Consider the following 17,500-nt stretch of genomic DNA (forward strand, 5'->3'; position numbering starts at 1 on the left):
ATGTGAGCAAATCTGCTGGGTCAAAAGTATACTGTGGACGACTTTTCCTGTCGCCGCTCGGGTTCCACTGACCACCCAGGAAGGACATTGCTTTTGCACAAGGTTTGACTCTTTATTTTTCAGTAAAGCTTTTCTGCAGCTCAGATCGCTCTTCCAGCTCCTCACCTCGGTCACTCTTTCAGCCAACCGTGACTTGTTGGTCACAAAAAAAAAAATCATGAAGTTTGGTTCTTTTATAAATTTATTATGGGTCAACGGAACATGTGAGCAAATCTGCCGGTTCAAAAGTATACTGTGGACAACTTTTCGTGTCGCAGCTCGGGTTCCACTGACCACCCAGGAAGGACATTGCTTTTGCACAAGGTTTGACTCTTTATTTTTCAATAAAGCTTTTCTGCAGCTCAGATCGCTCTTTCGGCTCCTCACCTCGGTCACTCTTTCAGCCAACCGTGACTTGTTGGTCACAAAAAAAAAAAATCATGAAGTTTGGTTCTTTTATAAATTTATTATGGGTCTACTGAAAATGTGAGCAAATCTGCTGAGTCAAAAGTATACTGTGGACAACTTTCCCTGTCGCCGCTCGGGTTCCACTGACAACCCAGGAAGGACATTGCTTTTGCACAAGGTTTGACTCTTTATTTTTCAATAAAGCTTTTCTGCAGCTCAGATCGCTCTTTCAGCTCCTCACCCCGGTCACTCTTTCAGCCAACCGTGACTTGTTGGTCACAAAAAAAAAAAAATCATGAAGTTTGGTTCTTTTATAAATTTATTATGGGTCTACGGAACATGTGAGCAAATCTGCTGGGTCAAAAGTATACTGTGGACGACATTCCCTGTCGCCGCTTGGGTTCCACTGACCACCCAGGAAGGACATTGCTTTTGCACAAGGTTTGACTCTTTATTTTTTAATAAAGCTTTTCTGCAGCTCGGATCGCTCTTTCAGCTCCTCACCTCGGTCACTCTTTCAGCCAACCGTGACTTGTTGGTCACAAAAAAAAAAAAAAATCATGAAGTTTGGTTCTTTTATAAATTTACTATGGGTCTACGGAACATGTGAGCAAACCTGCTGGGTCAAAAGTATACTGTGGACGACTTTCCCTGTCGCCGCTCGGGTTCCAATGACCACCCAGGAAGGACATTGGTTTTGCACAAGGTTTGACTCTTTATTTTTAATAAAGCTTTTCTGTTCTGCAGCTCAGATCGCTCTTTTAGCTCCTCACCTCGGTCACTCTTTCAGCCAACCGGGACTTGTTGGTCACAAAAAAAAAAAAATCATGAAGTTTGGTTCTTTTATAAATTTATTATGGGTCTACTGAACATGTGAGCAAATCAGCTGGGTCAAAAGTATACTGTGGACGACTTTCCCTGTCGCCACTCGGGTTCCACTGACCACCCAGGAAGGACATTGCTTTTGCACAAGGTTTGACTCTTTATTTTTCAATAAAGCTTTTCTGCAGCTCAGATCGCTCTTTCAGCTCCTCACCCCGGTCACTCTTTCAGCCAACCGTGACTTGTTGGTCACAAAAAAAAAAAATCATGAAGTTTGGTTCTTTTATAAATTTATTATGGGTCTACGGAACATGTGAGCAAATCTGCTGGGTCAAAAGTATACTGTGGACGACATTCCCTGTCGCCGCTTGGGTTCCACTGACCACCCAGGAAGGACATTGCTTTTGCACAAGGTTTGACTCTTTATTTTCCAATAAAGCTTTTCTGCAGCTCGGATCGCTCTTTCAGCTCCTCTCCTCGGTCGCTCTTTCAGCCAACCGCGTCGTCATCTCTCGTGCGCCGTTCTCTCTTTCGCTGCTGCCGCTCTTCCATCGTTCTTGCAGGCTCTCCAACTCCTTCCGCCCCGATCTCTGCTCGTCCTCCCCTTTTATGCAGCATCAGGAGAAATGTTAATAGTTTCCGCTCGGGTTCCACTGACCACCCAGGAAGGACATAGTGCGCTGTTCTCTCTTTCGCTGCTGCCGCTCTTCCATCGTTCTTGCAGGCTCTCTAACTCCTTCCGCCTCGATCTCTCCTCGTCCTCCCCTTTTATGCAGCATCAGGAGAAATGTTAATAGTTTCCGCTCGGGTTCCACTGACCACCCAGGAAGGACATCGTGCGCTGTTCTCTCTTTCGCTGCTGCCGCTCTTCCTCCGTTCTTGCAGGCTCTCCAACTCCTTCCGCCCCGATCTCTCCTCTTCCTCCCCTTTTATGCAGCATCAGAAGAAATGTTAAAAGTTTCTGCTCGGGTTCTACTGACCACCCAGGAAGGACATTGCTTTTGCACAAGGTTTGACTCTTTATTTTTCAATAAAGCTTTTCTGCAGCTCGGATCGCTCTTTCAGCTCCTTTCCTCGGTCGCTCTTTCAGTCAACCGCGTCGTCATCTCTCGTGCGCCGTTCTCTCTTTCGCTGCTGCCGCTCTTCCTCCGTTCTTGCAGGGTCTCCAACTCCTTCCGCCCCAATCTCTCCTCGTCCTCCCCTTTTATGCAGCATCAGGAGAAATGTTAATAGTTTCCCGGTGTGTGAGCCACTGCGGCGGCGTCACTCCCGCCACGCCCCGCCGCATTCTCCGCCTCCTTGCCGCCATCTTGGGCAGGGCTGCAGCGTGCCCTGCCCCGCCGTCGACTGCCCCCCCCACATATACATACAGCAATGTTAATATTTGCTTACATGTCCCTTGGCAAGTTTCACTGCAATAAGGCATTTTTCATAGCCATCCACACGCTTTTGGTTGAATTTTTGACCACTCCTCTTGACAAAATTGGTACAGTTCAGCTAAATGTGTTGGTTTTCTGACATGGACTTGTTTCTTCAGCATTGTCCACACGTTTAAGTCAGGACTTTGGGAAGACCATTCTAAAACCTTAATTCTAGCCTTATTGAGCCATTCCTTTTAGCCCTAAATCACAAGTGTCTCAAAGTCCTGTTGGAACACACAACTGTGCCCAAGATCCAACCTCCGGGCTGATGATTTTAGGTTGTCCTGAAGAATTTGGAGGTAATTCTCCTTTTTTCTCTTTGTAAAGCACCAGTTCCAGCAAAATAGGCCCAGAGCATAATACTACCACCACCATGCTTGATAGTAGGTGTGGTGTACTTGGGGATTAAAGGTCTCACCTTTTTTCTCCTGCAAGCATATTGCTGGGTGTTGTGGCCAAACAGCAAAATTTTTGTTCCATCTGACCACAGAACTTTCCTAAAGGGGCCCAGTCTGGAGTGGGAAAAAACCTCCATAGCAAAGCACGTATTCATATTACAACATACATCTCGAGATATCTAGCAACAGAAGGAAGGGAGTTCGGGGTCGTGATGGTAGGCCGCAGCTCTCAGGCGCTGACCATCCATTCATCACCCCTATGGGATTCACGTCGAGGGTGTTGGGTTAGGGGGGTGGGGTGTGTATGTGTGGCGTATATATTTGTGGATGTGTGTGTGTGTAAGCCCGTAGTGTGTCTCTGTTCCGCGGCCTTGATGTGTTGTGCAGTCGCTAGTCCAAAGTCAACAACAACAGGTGTGTGTCCATGAGAGACAAGAAGGGAGTTTGTTAAGGCCTTTAATCCCAGGAACACCAAACCTACCGTCAAGCATGGTGGTGGAAGTATTATGCTCTGGGCCTGTTTTACTGCCGAAGGAACTGGTGCTTTACAGAGAGTAAACGGGACATTGAAAAAGGAGGATTCCCTCCAAATTCTTCAGGACAACCTAAAATCATTAGCCCGGAAGTTGGGTCTTGGGCGCAGTTGGGTGTTCCAACAGGAAAATGTCCCCAAACACACGTCAAAAGTGGTAAAGGAATGGATAAATCAGGCAAGAATTAAGTTTTTAGAATGGCCTTCCCAAAGTCCTGACTTAAACTGATGACAATGCTGAAGAAACAAGTCCATGTCCAAAAACCAACAAATTTAGCTGAACTCAATAAATCAATCAATCAATGTTTATTTGTATAGCCCTAAATCACACATGTCTCAAAGGACTGTACAAGCCACTACGACATCCTCGGAAGAACCCACATAAGGGCAAGGAGAACTCACACCCAGTGGGACGCCAGTGACAATGATGACTATGAGAACCTTGGAGAGGACCTCATTTGTGGGCAACCCTCCCCCCCTAGGGGACCGGAAGCAATGGATGTCGAGCGGGTCTAACATGATACTGTGAAAGTTCAATCCATAGTGGCTCCAACACAGCCTCGAGAGTTCAGTTCAAAGCGGATCCAAGACAGCAGCGAGAGTCCCGTCCACAGGAAACCATCCCAAGCGGAGTCGGATCAGCAGCGTAGAGATGTCCCCAACCGATACACAGGCGAACGGTCCATCCTGGGTCTCGACAAGCGGTCCATCCTGGGTCCCGACAAGCGGTCCATCCTGGGTCTCGACTCTGGACAGCCAGTACTTCATCCATGGTCATCGGACCGGACCCCCTCCACAAGGGAGGGGGAGACAGAGGAGAAAAAGAAAAGAAGCAGCAGATCAACTGGTCTAAAAAGGAGGTCTATTTAAAGGCTAGAGTATACAGATGAGTTTTAAGGTGAGACTTAAATGCTTCTACTGAGGTAGCATCTCGAACTGTTACCGGGAGGGCATTCCAGAGTACTGGAGCCCGAACGGAAAATGCTCTATAGCCCGCAGACTTTTTTTGGGCTCTAGGAATCACTAATAAGCTGGAGTCTTTTGAAGGCAGATTTCTTGCCGGGACATATGGTACAATACAATCGGCAAGATAGGCTGGAGCTAGACCGTGTAGTATTTTATACGTAAGTAGTAAAACCTTAAAGTCACATCTTAAGTGCACAGGAAGCCAGTGCAGGTGAGCCAGTATAGGTATATATGTATATAAAGGTATATACAGTATAGGTATATATGTATGTATATATGTATATAAAGGTATATACAGTATAGGTATATATGTATGTATATATGTATATAAAGGTATATACAGTATAGGTATATATGTATGTATATATGTATATAAAGGTATATACAGTATAGGTATATATGTATGTATATATGTATATAAAGGTATATACAGTATAGGTATATATGTATGTATATATGTATATAAAGGTATATATGTATAGGTATATATGTATGTATATATGTATATAAAGGTATATACAGTATAGGTATATATGTATGTATTTATGTATATAAATTTATATACAGTATAGGTATATATGTATGTATATATGTATATAAAGGTATATACAGTATAGGTATATATGTATGTATATATGTATATAATGGTATATACAGTACAGGCGTAATATGATCAAACTTTCTTGTTCTTGTCAAAAGTCTAGCAGCCGCATTTTGTACCAACTGTAAACTTTTAATGCTAGACATGGGGGGACCCGAAAATAATACGTTACAGTAATCGAGACGAGGCGTAACAAACGCATGGATAATGATCTCCGCGTCGTTAGTGGACAAAATGGAGCGAATTTTAGCGATGTTACGGAGATGAAAGAAGGCCATTTTAGTAATGCTTTTAATGTGTGACTCAAAGGAGAGAGTTGGGTCGAAGATAATACCCAGATTTTTTACCGAGTCACCTTGTTTTATTATTTGGTTGTCAAATGTTAAAGTTGTATTATTAAATGGAGGTCGGTGTCTAGCAGGACTGATAATCAGCATTTCTGTTTTTTTGGCGTTAAGTTGCAAAAAATTAGCGGACATCCATTGTTTAATTTCATTAAAACTCAAAGGAGAGAGAACTGCACCAATTTTGTCAAGAGGAGTGGTCAACAATGCAAGCAGAAGCTACCAAAAGCGACTTATTGCAGTGAAACTTGCCAAGGGACATGTAAGCAAATATTAACATTGCTGTACGTATACTTTTGACCCAGCAGGTGTGGTCCAAACTTCACAAATGTTTTTTGGTGACCGACAAGTATGTTCTCCAATCATTCTATCACAAAAAAACAAGAGTTGTAGAAATGATTGGAAACTCAAGACAGCCGTGACATTACGTTCTTTACAAGTGTATGCAAACTTTTGACCACGGCCCTAGGTCAGAGTGATTTATATCCTCCTGATGCCGCCAGTCACACTAAGACTGACCCATTTTAAGCATTAAATTGGTGAGGGTATGATCCCTCCTCCTAAACCTGGGCACCTTCCAGGCCACACAATTTCCGTATCGGCTGGAGAGATGGCAGACATGTCGCTCAACCCCGGAGGCGTGACGCGACTCTCGTACTTACGCCGCACAACTCACGCTTATGCACACCATGCTCCACATAGCCAAGTTTAAATTTGAGTTTGTCCAACTTTTGCCCAAAGGAAGGGACACCCAGATGGAAAATGATTCATACGGCCCCATTTCTGGGGAAGGTGGGGGTTATTTTTGCACCGCAGTCTTCTGAAAAGGATGGAAAGCGCCACTCTACATAGCAACTGACGCTGTGGCCATTGTTAGAATTGCCACAAAACGCATTTTACAATATGCAGCACTCTACTGTCATTTGGCTTCTAAAGTGGCTAGCGCACCCCCCCAAATTTGTCACGTTTCATGTGTCAGGTAAACCGCAACGAATGTGACCATATGAACCCTCTTCCTGTTATGATCCGCATGCCTGGATCATCATTTGATTAGATTTTTGAGTCGTTTTGGTTTTGGACTCCTTCGGTTCTTGTTTGTGCACCTCTCAGTGGGCATCGTTTATGGTCGGAACTACGACCATAAACGTACCTCCGACTTTCGTTCTTGATTAATGAAAACATTCTTGGCAAATGCTTTCGCTCCCGTCCAACCATAAACGATGCCAACTGAGAGGTGCACAAACAGGAACCAAAGGAGTCCAAAACCAACAGAAAACTCAAAAAGACTCAAAAATCTAATCAAAATATGATCCGGGATCATAACACTTCCCACAGTAAATACCCAATAAGTTCTCAGAATCTTACTAGGAATCAAACCTTTGTTTTAAATACATTATCTAATCATGTTTAAGATTTCATTGTGAACTGAATATTGGTTGGCTCTCAAAAGCTATTTTGCGGATCAGAAGACTAATTAGCTGAGTTTTTCCGTAAAGCCCATTTTTTAAATCAAATATGACATTTCTTTCTTTAACCCTAATTCACAAAATGTATTTGCAGACACCAATAGGACAGGTCCTCATTACGTACATCAAAGAAACCAACTGAAGCACAAGTACATTGACCACAGAGACAAGGAAAAACTCACAGTCTCAATAACTACCGTAAATGAATTATTCCGAATAAATTCAGGTTAAATACATCAGAGAGTTACGCCCCCAAAAAATGTCCTCATTTACACACAAACTTAGAGCTTTGGAAATTATTTCTTGTAGTTGCAGTTTTCGAAAATCTCAGTTTTTAAGAACAAACAACGACTCTTGGGGAATCTAATGGATTGCCACTGGACTTTTCAGTTAGTCTTGGAAAACGTTTCATCTCTCATCAGTTCTTGCTTGTAGACTGACAGCATTGGTCAGACTAAGTGTTTGACGAATGGTTAGACTAAATCTGACCAATTGAAGTCTCTGAGCATTGCTTAGACTACATCTGGTCAATCTAAGTCTACGAGCATTGTTTAGACTAGATCCTGACCAATCTAAGTCTATGACTTGGTTAGACTAGATCCCGACCAATGTAGGTCTATGAGCATTGGTCAAACTAGATCTGACCAATCTAAGTCTATGAGCATTGGTCAGACGAGATCCGACCAATCTAAGTCTATGAGCATTGGTCAGACGAGATCAGACCAAATCAAATCACTGACTTCGATTTGATCAATCAGTCTATGCGCATTGGTCGGATTCAAGTCTATGAGCATTTGTCGGACTAGATCAGACAAAATCAGATAATAGACTTTGATTTGATCAATCAAAGTCTATGCGCATTGGTTGGATCCAACTCTATGAGCATTTGTCAGACTAGATTGGACCAAATCAGATCATAGACATTGATATGATCAATCGAAGTATATGCGCATTGGTCAGATCTAAGTCGACGAGATCAGACCAAGTCAAATCATTGACTTCGATTTGATCAATCAAATCTGATTCAAGTGTATGAGCATTTGTCAGACTAGATCAGACGAAATCAGATCATAGACTTTGATTTGATCAATCCAAGTCTATGTGCATAGGTCGGATTCAAGTCTGTGAGCATTTGTCAGACAAGATCAAGCGAAATCAGATAATAGACTTTGATTTGATCAATCAAAGTCTATGCGCATTGGTCGGATCCAACTCTATGAGCATTTGTCAGACTAGATTGGACCAAATCAGATCATAGACTTTGATTTGATCAATCGAAGTATATGCGCATTGGTCGGATCTAAGTCGACGAGTTCAGACCAAGTCAAATCACTGACTTCGATTTGATCAATCAAAGTCTATGCGCATTGGTCGGATCAAACTCTATGAGCATTTGTCAGACTAGATTGGACCAAATCAGATCGTAGACTTTGATTTGATCACTCGAAGTATATGCGCATTGGTCAGATCTAAGTCGACGAGATCAGACCAAGTCAAATCACTGACTTCGATCTGATCAAACAAAGTCTATGCGCATTGGTCGGAGTCAAGTCTATGAGCATTTGTCAGACTAGATCAGACGAAATCAGATAATAGACTTTGATTTGATCAATCAAAGTCTATGTGCATTGGTCTGATTCAAGTCTATGAGCATTTGTCAGACTAGATCAGACAAAATCAGATCATAGACTTTGATTTGATCAATCGAAGTATATGCGCATTGGTCAGATCTAAATCGACGAGATCAGACCAAGTCAAATCACTGACTTCGATTTGATCAATCAAAGTCTATGCGCATTGGTCGGATTCAAGTCTATGAGCATTTGTCAGACTAGATCAGACGAAATCAGATAATAGACTTTGATTTGATCAATCAAAGTCTATGCGCATTGGTCGGATCCAACTCTATGAGCATTTGTCAGACTAGATTGGACCAAATCAGATCATAGACTTTGATTTGATCAATCGAAGTATATGCGCATTGGTCGGATCTGAGTCGATAAGCATTGGCGAGTCCAGATCTGACCAATACACAGGTCTTCTAAGACAAACTGAACAGTCCAGTTGTGATTGAATGCCCCGAGAATAGAATGATCAGGAAAAATGAGAACATCCATTGACAAATGACTCAAACAGAAGTTTGCGTGTGCACCTGAGCGACATAAAATAATCCTAGAAGTAAAACCGAGGTTGTTTTCTTCTACGCTAACAGTGGTCTCTTCTTCCCTGTGTGTCGCCCCCTTCAGAAAAGAAATGGTTTACAGATGAAGCGGACAACGCCTACCCACGGAACATTCAGATCAAGCCCATGAGCACTCACATGGTCAACCAAGTCAACCAATACAAATCCACCAGTAGTCTGATTCCACCGATCAGAGAAGTCGAAGATGAATGCTGAACCCTTTTGAACTGCTCTCGTTTTCACGAGCACCGTTGGAGGAGCGTTGAGGATCGAAGAACTGATTGGTCGGGACCTCCTATGTGTATACCTTTTAATGTTACTTCCATGCTCTTTGGACATTGTTTTATTTATTGATGTATCCATAGAGATGTACATAATGACAATCAAACACGCATTGTACAGCCCCTCCTCCCCCTCCTTAGCACTTTTTGGAATTATTATTGATTTAGGATTGGACAGCGACGAGGATGAAAAGAAGAAAAAGAACAACCAAGGAAGGAGAAGAAAGACAGTACTTCCTGTAACTCTTTGCAATAGTTTGTTTGTGACCCGACTCCACTGAGGCTCTAAGGAGGATGAGGGTTGCATCGTCAGGACCCAAAGATCCAAGCGGACTCTTCCAAGCAGCTGGGCTCATTTCGTTTCTCCATCCTGCGTACTTCTGTTCTATTTGCACTAAAACCAAGTTCCCCGCCAAGGAACTGTGGGTCTCGGATTGGAGACAAGACCGGGATCCCTAACTATCAGTAAGCTCCTATCGTCTTTCATGGACATGCTTTCATTCGGCGGGCGGGTTTGTCTGGAGTAAGCTCAAAAAAGACCTCGCATCCGTACCCGAACCCAACCGTGTTTGAACGAGCAGCAGCAGAGATCACAGAGTTGATGAAAAGAAATGCCACGTATCGCGTAAAAGTGGGCATGGAACGGGTCCTCCCTTGACCGCACCAGACTGCCTGGCACGGGGTTGGCACGGAGGCTTGGATGTTCTCCGTTGTCAATCCAGATGTTTAAAACAAAACAAAAAAGACTCTCAGGAGTTAAGCTGCTCTGCGAACGGTTCAAACCTGGTTGGGTGGAAGATGCAATGCCAGTCAAGGACAGCTGTGGGGTTTGAGTTTTGTCTACACAAGCTAGTGGTTTTCAAAGTGTGGCGAACGTAATTCAGCCGTACCTCAACTTAAGTTGTTCTCGGTTAATTGCTATGGTTGCAAGCAAAAATTGGAGATACCAGCATCCCAGCCTTTAGTCGACATGGCGAATGGCACTGTGAACTTGCTAAGAGCGACCCCAAAACAACGGGTGTTGCTAACAACACATTTGTGTTCCAACCATTGGAGCTAAGAACATGAGTTTGAAGGACAGTGCTGAGAAAAACCAGCACAATTTGAGATACAAGAGTTCTGAGTTAAGAGCTCCGTCGCAGAACCAAAAAACCACGTAGGTTGAGGTACCGCGAGACATTGGTGTTTAGGAAATGAAAATCAATCGATTTAGCCTTTAAACATGACCGAAGTTAGCTTAGCGACATGTTTTTCAAGTTGCACTCTGAAAACCGCTGGTCGAAAACTCTTTGCACATGACTACGATATTTTTTTTTATATATTTTTTTTCTTACACACCAACTACTACCGCGACTCACCAGCATGGTAATTGTTGCTGGTACTCAGAGGTACTGGGTACTGTTGTACGAGGTGAGTTATACGTTTATATTATTAGTGCTGTCAAACTATATATTTTTAATTTGGAAAACTTGTGATTAATCACAGAATATTACTCGCCTGCATAACTGACATAAATTTTCGACTGGCCGTGTAATATCAATCAATCGATCAATGTTTATCTATATAGCCCCAAGCCACACCGATATCCTCGGTTCAGATCCCACATCAGGGTAAGGAAAAACTCAACCCAGTGGGATGACAATGGAAAATTTTGGAGAGGACCTCTAGGGGAGACCGTTGCAATGGGCGTCGAGAGGGTCTAGCATAACATTGTGAAAGTCCAGTCCGTAGTGGATCTAACTTAATAGTGAGAGTCTGGCCGATGCACATGCGACTCTGGACAGCCAGTACTTCATCCATGGAGAGGGTGGCAGAGTAGAAAAGGAAAGAAACGGCAGATCAACTGGTCTAGAAAGGGGGGTCTGTTTAAAGGCTAGAGTATACAAAAGAGTTTTAAGACGGGACTTAAATGCTTCGACTGTGGTAGCTTAGTTCCAGAGTACTGGAACCCGAATAGAAAACGCTCTATGGCCCGCAGACTTTTTTGGGGCTCTGGTAATCACTAATAAGCCGGAGTTCTTTCAACGCAGATTTCTTGCCGGGACATATGCTACAATACAATCGGCAAGATAGGACGGATCTAGACCGTGTAGTATAGAATAAACCTTAAATTCACGTAATAACCAGGTAACCATCCGAGGTTAGGCCAAAGTCAGAATAATTTTTGGTGATTAATCACATGAGTGAGCTTGTTATTTTTGACAGCCCTAATTTTGACACGTAAACCCCTCTAATTTAATTGATTTGGTTCTGGGTTAGGCTACCATGAGATGGCGCCCCACCAGTAGCTTGGAAATCCATTTTTCTAGAACCAGACTGCGCCATCGTCAAAAAATGTTCTTTCCCTTCATACAAGGCGTTCCCAAACTCAAAATGGAAACGTCAACAGAAAAGTTTGTCGTAATAAGTTCATGTCTGTTGTTGACGTACGTTGGATGTCAACGTCTTCAGTTGACCCAGTTTCGGAAACGCTGATATATATATTTTTTTTTTGTAACATAAGATTATTTTTATTGATAAATTTTAGCTTGCCATCTTCAGCCCGGCAGCTCGCCTCCGAGAACGCTAAGCTCAGCAGGTAAAAGAATTAAAAAAATAGGACTATTAGCTCGCTTTTTAGCTGCGGACAGAGAAAAATGGCTTAAAGAGTTCTATACTTATATCAAATCTATATCTAGGAGTAACAATAGAAGATAGTCGCTTCCTCCGACCTTACTGTGTGTTTGACCTAAATTAGGTCCCTATGGCGCCAAGACGGAAGAAAGACGAGCTTTTGTTTTTAAATAAATAAAGACGTCGCCGTGTCTCTCCTCCTATAGGCTGTAAGATATCCAAACCACGGTGGAAAGAACCTGATATGGTGTTAGATATTTGTGTGAAACCATGCTTCTCTTTGGAATCGGGGGGCCGGGGCGGGAGGGGGCGGACAAACAACAACGGGAAGCTTTAAATGTGCGTCTGTCGGGTGTTGGTGCAACTCTCTATACTGAAGCCTCATGCGCATTTGTCCCCGAGTGAACTTTGAACTGTGATTACATCGTCGTCACACTTGTAGCTCCAATAGATTTCACCGAGAGTTGCAAAAAGATACAAAAAAAAGAAATAAACACAACCCGTGATGTTAAAAAAATTGGATCTTCACATGCAGGATAAAACAAATTTTTATTTTATTTCATTTTTTTCCGACTTGATCAAAAAAATGCGATAATTGCGTACAGCGGAGCCTCCAAAATTGGTCGAATTTTAAAAACTTTAAGGTGACTGTCTTAGAAGTGTTATAAAAGTAGTCCAAACGAGCAGGAACAGGAAAGTGTTTGCATATTGCCACCCGATGGTGGTTTATAGGTACTGCCTTGAGATAGCTCAATCACTATTGCTATTCAATCAATCATCCATCCATTTTTTTTTCCATCCACGCTTCACGGTGGCAGAGGGGTTAGTGCGTCTGCCTCACAATACGAAGTTCCTGCAGTCCTGGGTTCAAATCCAGGCTCGGGATCTTTCTGTGTGGAGTTTGCATGTTCTCCCCGTGAATGCGTGGGTTCCCTCCGGGTACTCCGGCTTCCTCCCACTTCCAAAGACATGCACCTGGGAATAGGTTGATTGGCAACACTAAATTGGCCCTAGTGTGTGAATGTGAGTGTGAATGTTGTCTGTCCATCTGTGTTGGCCCTGCGATGAGGTGGCGACTTGTCCAGGGTGTACCCTGCCTTCCGCCAGATTGTAGCTGAGATAGGCGCCAGCGCCCCCCGCGACCCCGAAAGGGAATAAGCGGTAGAAAATGGATGGATGGATGGATGGATCAATCAATCAATCAATGTTTATTTATATAGCCCTAAATCACAAACATCTCAAAGGGCTGTACAAGCCCCTACCACATCCTCTCTTAACTGAAAAATTTGAAAATTATTTTTTGGAGTACTTTCCAAGTGTACTATCACTGGTTGAGTTCCAATTAAAAACAAAAGAGTTGCAAAAAGATACAAAAAAATAAATAAACACAACCTGTGATGTTAAAAAAATTGGAATTTCACAAGCAGGATAAAACAAATTTGTATTTAATTTTATTTTTTTCCGACTTGATCAAAAAAATACGATAATTGCGTACAGCGGAGCCTCCAAAGTTGGTCGAATTTTAAAAACTTAGAAGTGTTATAAAAGTAATCAAAACGAGCAGGAACAGGAAAGTGTTTGCATATTGCCACCCGATGGTGGTTTATAGGTACTGCCTTGGGATAGCTCAATCACGATTACTCTTCAATCAATCAATCAATCAATGTTTATTTATATAGCCCTAAATCACAAGCGTCTCAAAGGGCTGTACAACTGAAAAGTTTGAAAATTATTTTTTGGAGTACTTTCCAAGTGTACTATCACTTCCTGGTTGAGTTCCAATTAAAAATAAAAACATTGGAGTGACATTGATAGCTATCTCAGAAATCTGTCGACGTATTCGTTTAATCCGGAGCCAGGAATTTACCATGAACAAGTTGAACGGGTTTTACCATTTAGTGGCCAACGGTACGGAATATGTACTGTACTGTGCAATCTATGAATACAACTTTCAATCAATCAATCAATCAAAGCCAGAAAATATTTACCGTATTTTTCAGAGTATAAGTCGCACCTGCTGAAAATGCGTGAGAAAGAAGGAAGAAAAACATATATAAGTCGCACTGGAGTATAAGTCGCATTTTTTGGGGAAATTTATTTGATAAAAGCCAACACCAAGAATAGACATTTGAAAGGCAATTTAAAATAAATAAAGAATAGTGAACAACAGGCTGAATAAGTGTACCTCATATGAAGCATAAATAACCAATTGCTATGTTAACCTAACATATTATGCTAAGAGTCATTTAAATAACTATAAGATATAGAACATGCTATAACTTTACCAAACAATCTCTCACTCCTAATCCATAAATCCCATAAAATCTTACACGTCTAGTCTCTTACGTGAATTAGCTAAATATTATTATTTGATATTTTACGGTAATGTGTTAATAATCTCACACATAAGTCGCTCCTGAGTATAAGTCGCACCCCCGGCCAAACTATGAAAAAAGCCTGTGGCTTATAGTCCGAAAAATACGGTAAAAGAAGACGCAATGTACAAACGTAAAATCTATTCTAACACAATTCTAATACGCGCCCTTCCCCTCGCGATCTATACAATACGAGTGAATGTGTGTCGGCATGAACTCAGACTTGGTTTCAACTGAAAGTCAGAATATTCATTACCATGAATTGATTAACGTGGACCCCGACTTCAAACAAGTAGAAAAACTTAATCGGGTTTTACCATTTAGTGGTCAATTGTATGGAATATTTACTATCCTGTGCACTCTACTAATACAAGTTTCAATCAATCAATGAAACGATTTATAAACTCTTCTAATACGCACCCTTCCCCTCGTGATCTATAAGATACGAGTGAATGTTTGTCGGCATGAACTCGGACCCGGTTTCAACTGAAACTCAGAATATTCATTACCATGAACTGATTAACGTAGACACCGACTTCAAACAAGTTGAAAAACTTAATCGGGTGTTACCATTTAGTGGTCAATTGTACGGAATATTTACTATCCTGTGCACTCTACTAATACAAGTTTCAATCAATCAATGAAACGATTTATAAACTCTTCTAATACGCACCCTTCCCCTCGTGATCTATAAGATACGAGTGAATGTTTGTCGGCATGAACTCGGACCCGGTTTCAACTGAAACTCAGAATATTCATTACCATGAACTGATTAACGTAGACACCGACTTCAAACAAGTTGAAAAACTTATTCGGGTGTTACCATTTAGTGGTCAATTGTACGGAATATTTACCATCCTGTGCACTCTACTAATACAAGTTTCAATCAATCAATGAAACGATTTATAAACTCAAAATCAGAAGTATTTAGTCCCTATTGTACACAATTCTAATACGCGCCCTTCCCCTTGCGATCTATAAGATACGAGTGAATGTTTGTCGGCATGAACTCGGACTTGGTTTCAACTGAAATTCAGAATATTCATTACCATTAATTGATTAACGTGGACCCCGACTTCAAACAAGTTGAAAAACTTAATCGGGTGTTACCATTTAGTGGTCAATTGTACGGAATATTTACTATCCTGTGCACTCTACTAATACAAGTTTCAATCAATCAATGAAAGCTAGAAGATATTTAAAGAGGACACAATTTACATACTTAAAATCATAAGTATTTATTCCCTATTCTAATACAATTCTAATACGCGCCCTTCCCCTCGCGATCTATAAGATACGAGTGAATGTTTGTCGGCATGAACTCAGACCCGGTTTCAACTGAAACTCAGAATATTCATTACCATGAATTGATTAACGTGGACCCCGACTTCAAACAAGTTGACAAACTTATTGGGGTGTTACCATTTAGTGGTCAATTGTACGGAATATGTACTGAACTGTGCAATTTACTAATACAAGTTTCAATCAATCAATGAAAGCCAGAAGATATTTATAGAAGACAAGGTTTATAAACTTAAAATCAGAATTATTTAGTCCCTATTGTACACAATTCTAATACGCGCCCTTCTCTTCGCAATTTATACAATACGAGTGAATGTGCGTCGGCATGAACTCGGACCCGCTTTCAAATGAAACTCAGAATATTCATTACCATGAATTGATTAACGTGGACCCCGACTTAAACAAGTTGAAAAACGTATTCGGGTAATACCATTTAGTGGTCAATTGTACGGAATATGTACGGCATAGCTCGGCTGGTAGAGTGGCCGTGCCAGCAACTTTAGGGTTGCAGGTTCGATTCCCGCTTCCGCCATTCTAGTCACTGCCGTTGTGTCCTTGGGCAAGGCACTTTACCCACCTGCTCCCAGTGCCACCCACACTAGGTTTAAATGTAACTTAGATATTGGGTTTCACTATGCAAAGCGCTTTGAGTCACTAGAGAAAAGCGCTATATAAATATAATTCACTAATTCACTTCACAACTGTGCAATCTACTAATAAAAGTATCAATCAATCAATCAAACAAACCTTTAAAAAATGTTTTTAGATTATCTTACCGTTTTATAGGAAGTTAAGCTCTGTACATTACAATTCAATTTAAGTAATCACCCTTTGGGGATTATGTTATACTGCCCTCTAGTGGTGTTTTATAGGTACTACTCATCAAAGAACTGTATTGTTTGTATTGTACTGAACAACCAGAGTCATATTTCCTGTTCCATGGTCATCACACATTTTCAAAGGATGGGTATTTGCCTTTTTCGGGGGCTCCGCCGTATCCCGCAAATTGGAACGTCAGTGTGAATTTGATCGGAAAAGGTAGCAGCACCACTTCAGTTAACGACCGGAGAGGACATTTTATTTTTATTTGATTTGATTTGTTTCCCTAATGTGCATCCCGAGCTGACAACATTCCATTTTGTGAGCTTCGTCACATTTTTATTGTTTGTTTTGTTTACAGACTCTATATAACATCCGAGGTCCTTAAAGGTGGAAAGAAAATAATACCAAGTCTGCAAAATCACACAACACAAATGAACGCAATATTGGGATTTGTTGTCATGTTTTTTTATGTCTTTTGCGTCGTTTCCTGTTTTGTTTTTGAAGTTTCCGTGAAGAGTTGTGGCCGAGCATCTTTCAGTCATTCCAACTGGCTATATTCCACGTGACAGTCTTGCCCTGGCATGGAGAACATCCACCTCCAACGCCTCCATGCCAGGGCCGTGCCAGGCAGGCCCCACTAAGGAGGACCCGGACCCGAGTCCCACTATCGCGAAAAGTGGCTTTTCTCTTTCAATCAGGATGACTGAAGGATGCAAACACAACCACACTTCATCATTTACGTGATAAATATATATCAGAGAAGTATATAACACAAGCGGAGACTGGAGTCTTAATAATAATCATAATAATAATAATAATAATAAAGCATTTTAAGGAGCGATTCAGGCGTCACACGATCACCCGCAGCAAATCAAGAGTTGGACATAGCGGTCGCTTAGTTTTTGTTTCTTTTCAGACGTGTTCTATA

At 41.7% G+C, this 17,500-nt stretch overlaps 1 protein-coding gene across 1 annotated transcript in view; it reads left to right on the top strand.

Annotated features, from left to right (window-relative positions):
* LOC133559722 (calcium-activated potassium channel subunit alpha-1a-like) overlaps window positions 1–17,500 on the top strand; it is a 572,272-nt gene that overhangs the window by 554,587 nt on the left and 185 nt on the right. The window contains exon 35 of the mRNA XM_061911767.1: window positions 9,244–17,500. This exon is cut by the window's right edge and continues 185 nt beyond it. Coding sequence (XP_061767751.1) covers window positions 9,244–9,395 — 152 coding nt within the window. The 3' untranslated portion in view covers window positions 9,396–17,500. The remainder of the gene's footprint in view (window positions 1–9,243) is intronic.

The sequence above is a fragment of the Nerophis ophidion genome, linkage group LG09 (genome assembly GCF_033978795.1).
Source record: "Nerophis ophidion isolate RoL-2023_Sa linkage group LG09, RoL_Noph_v1.0, whole genome shotgun sequence".
NCBI lineage: Eukaryota > Metazoa > Chordata > Actinopteri > Syngnathiformes > Syngnathidae > Nerophis > Nerophis ophidion.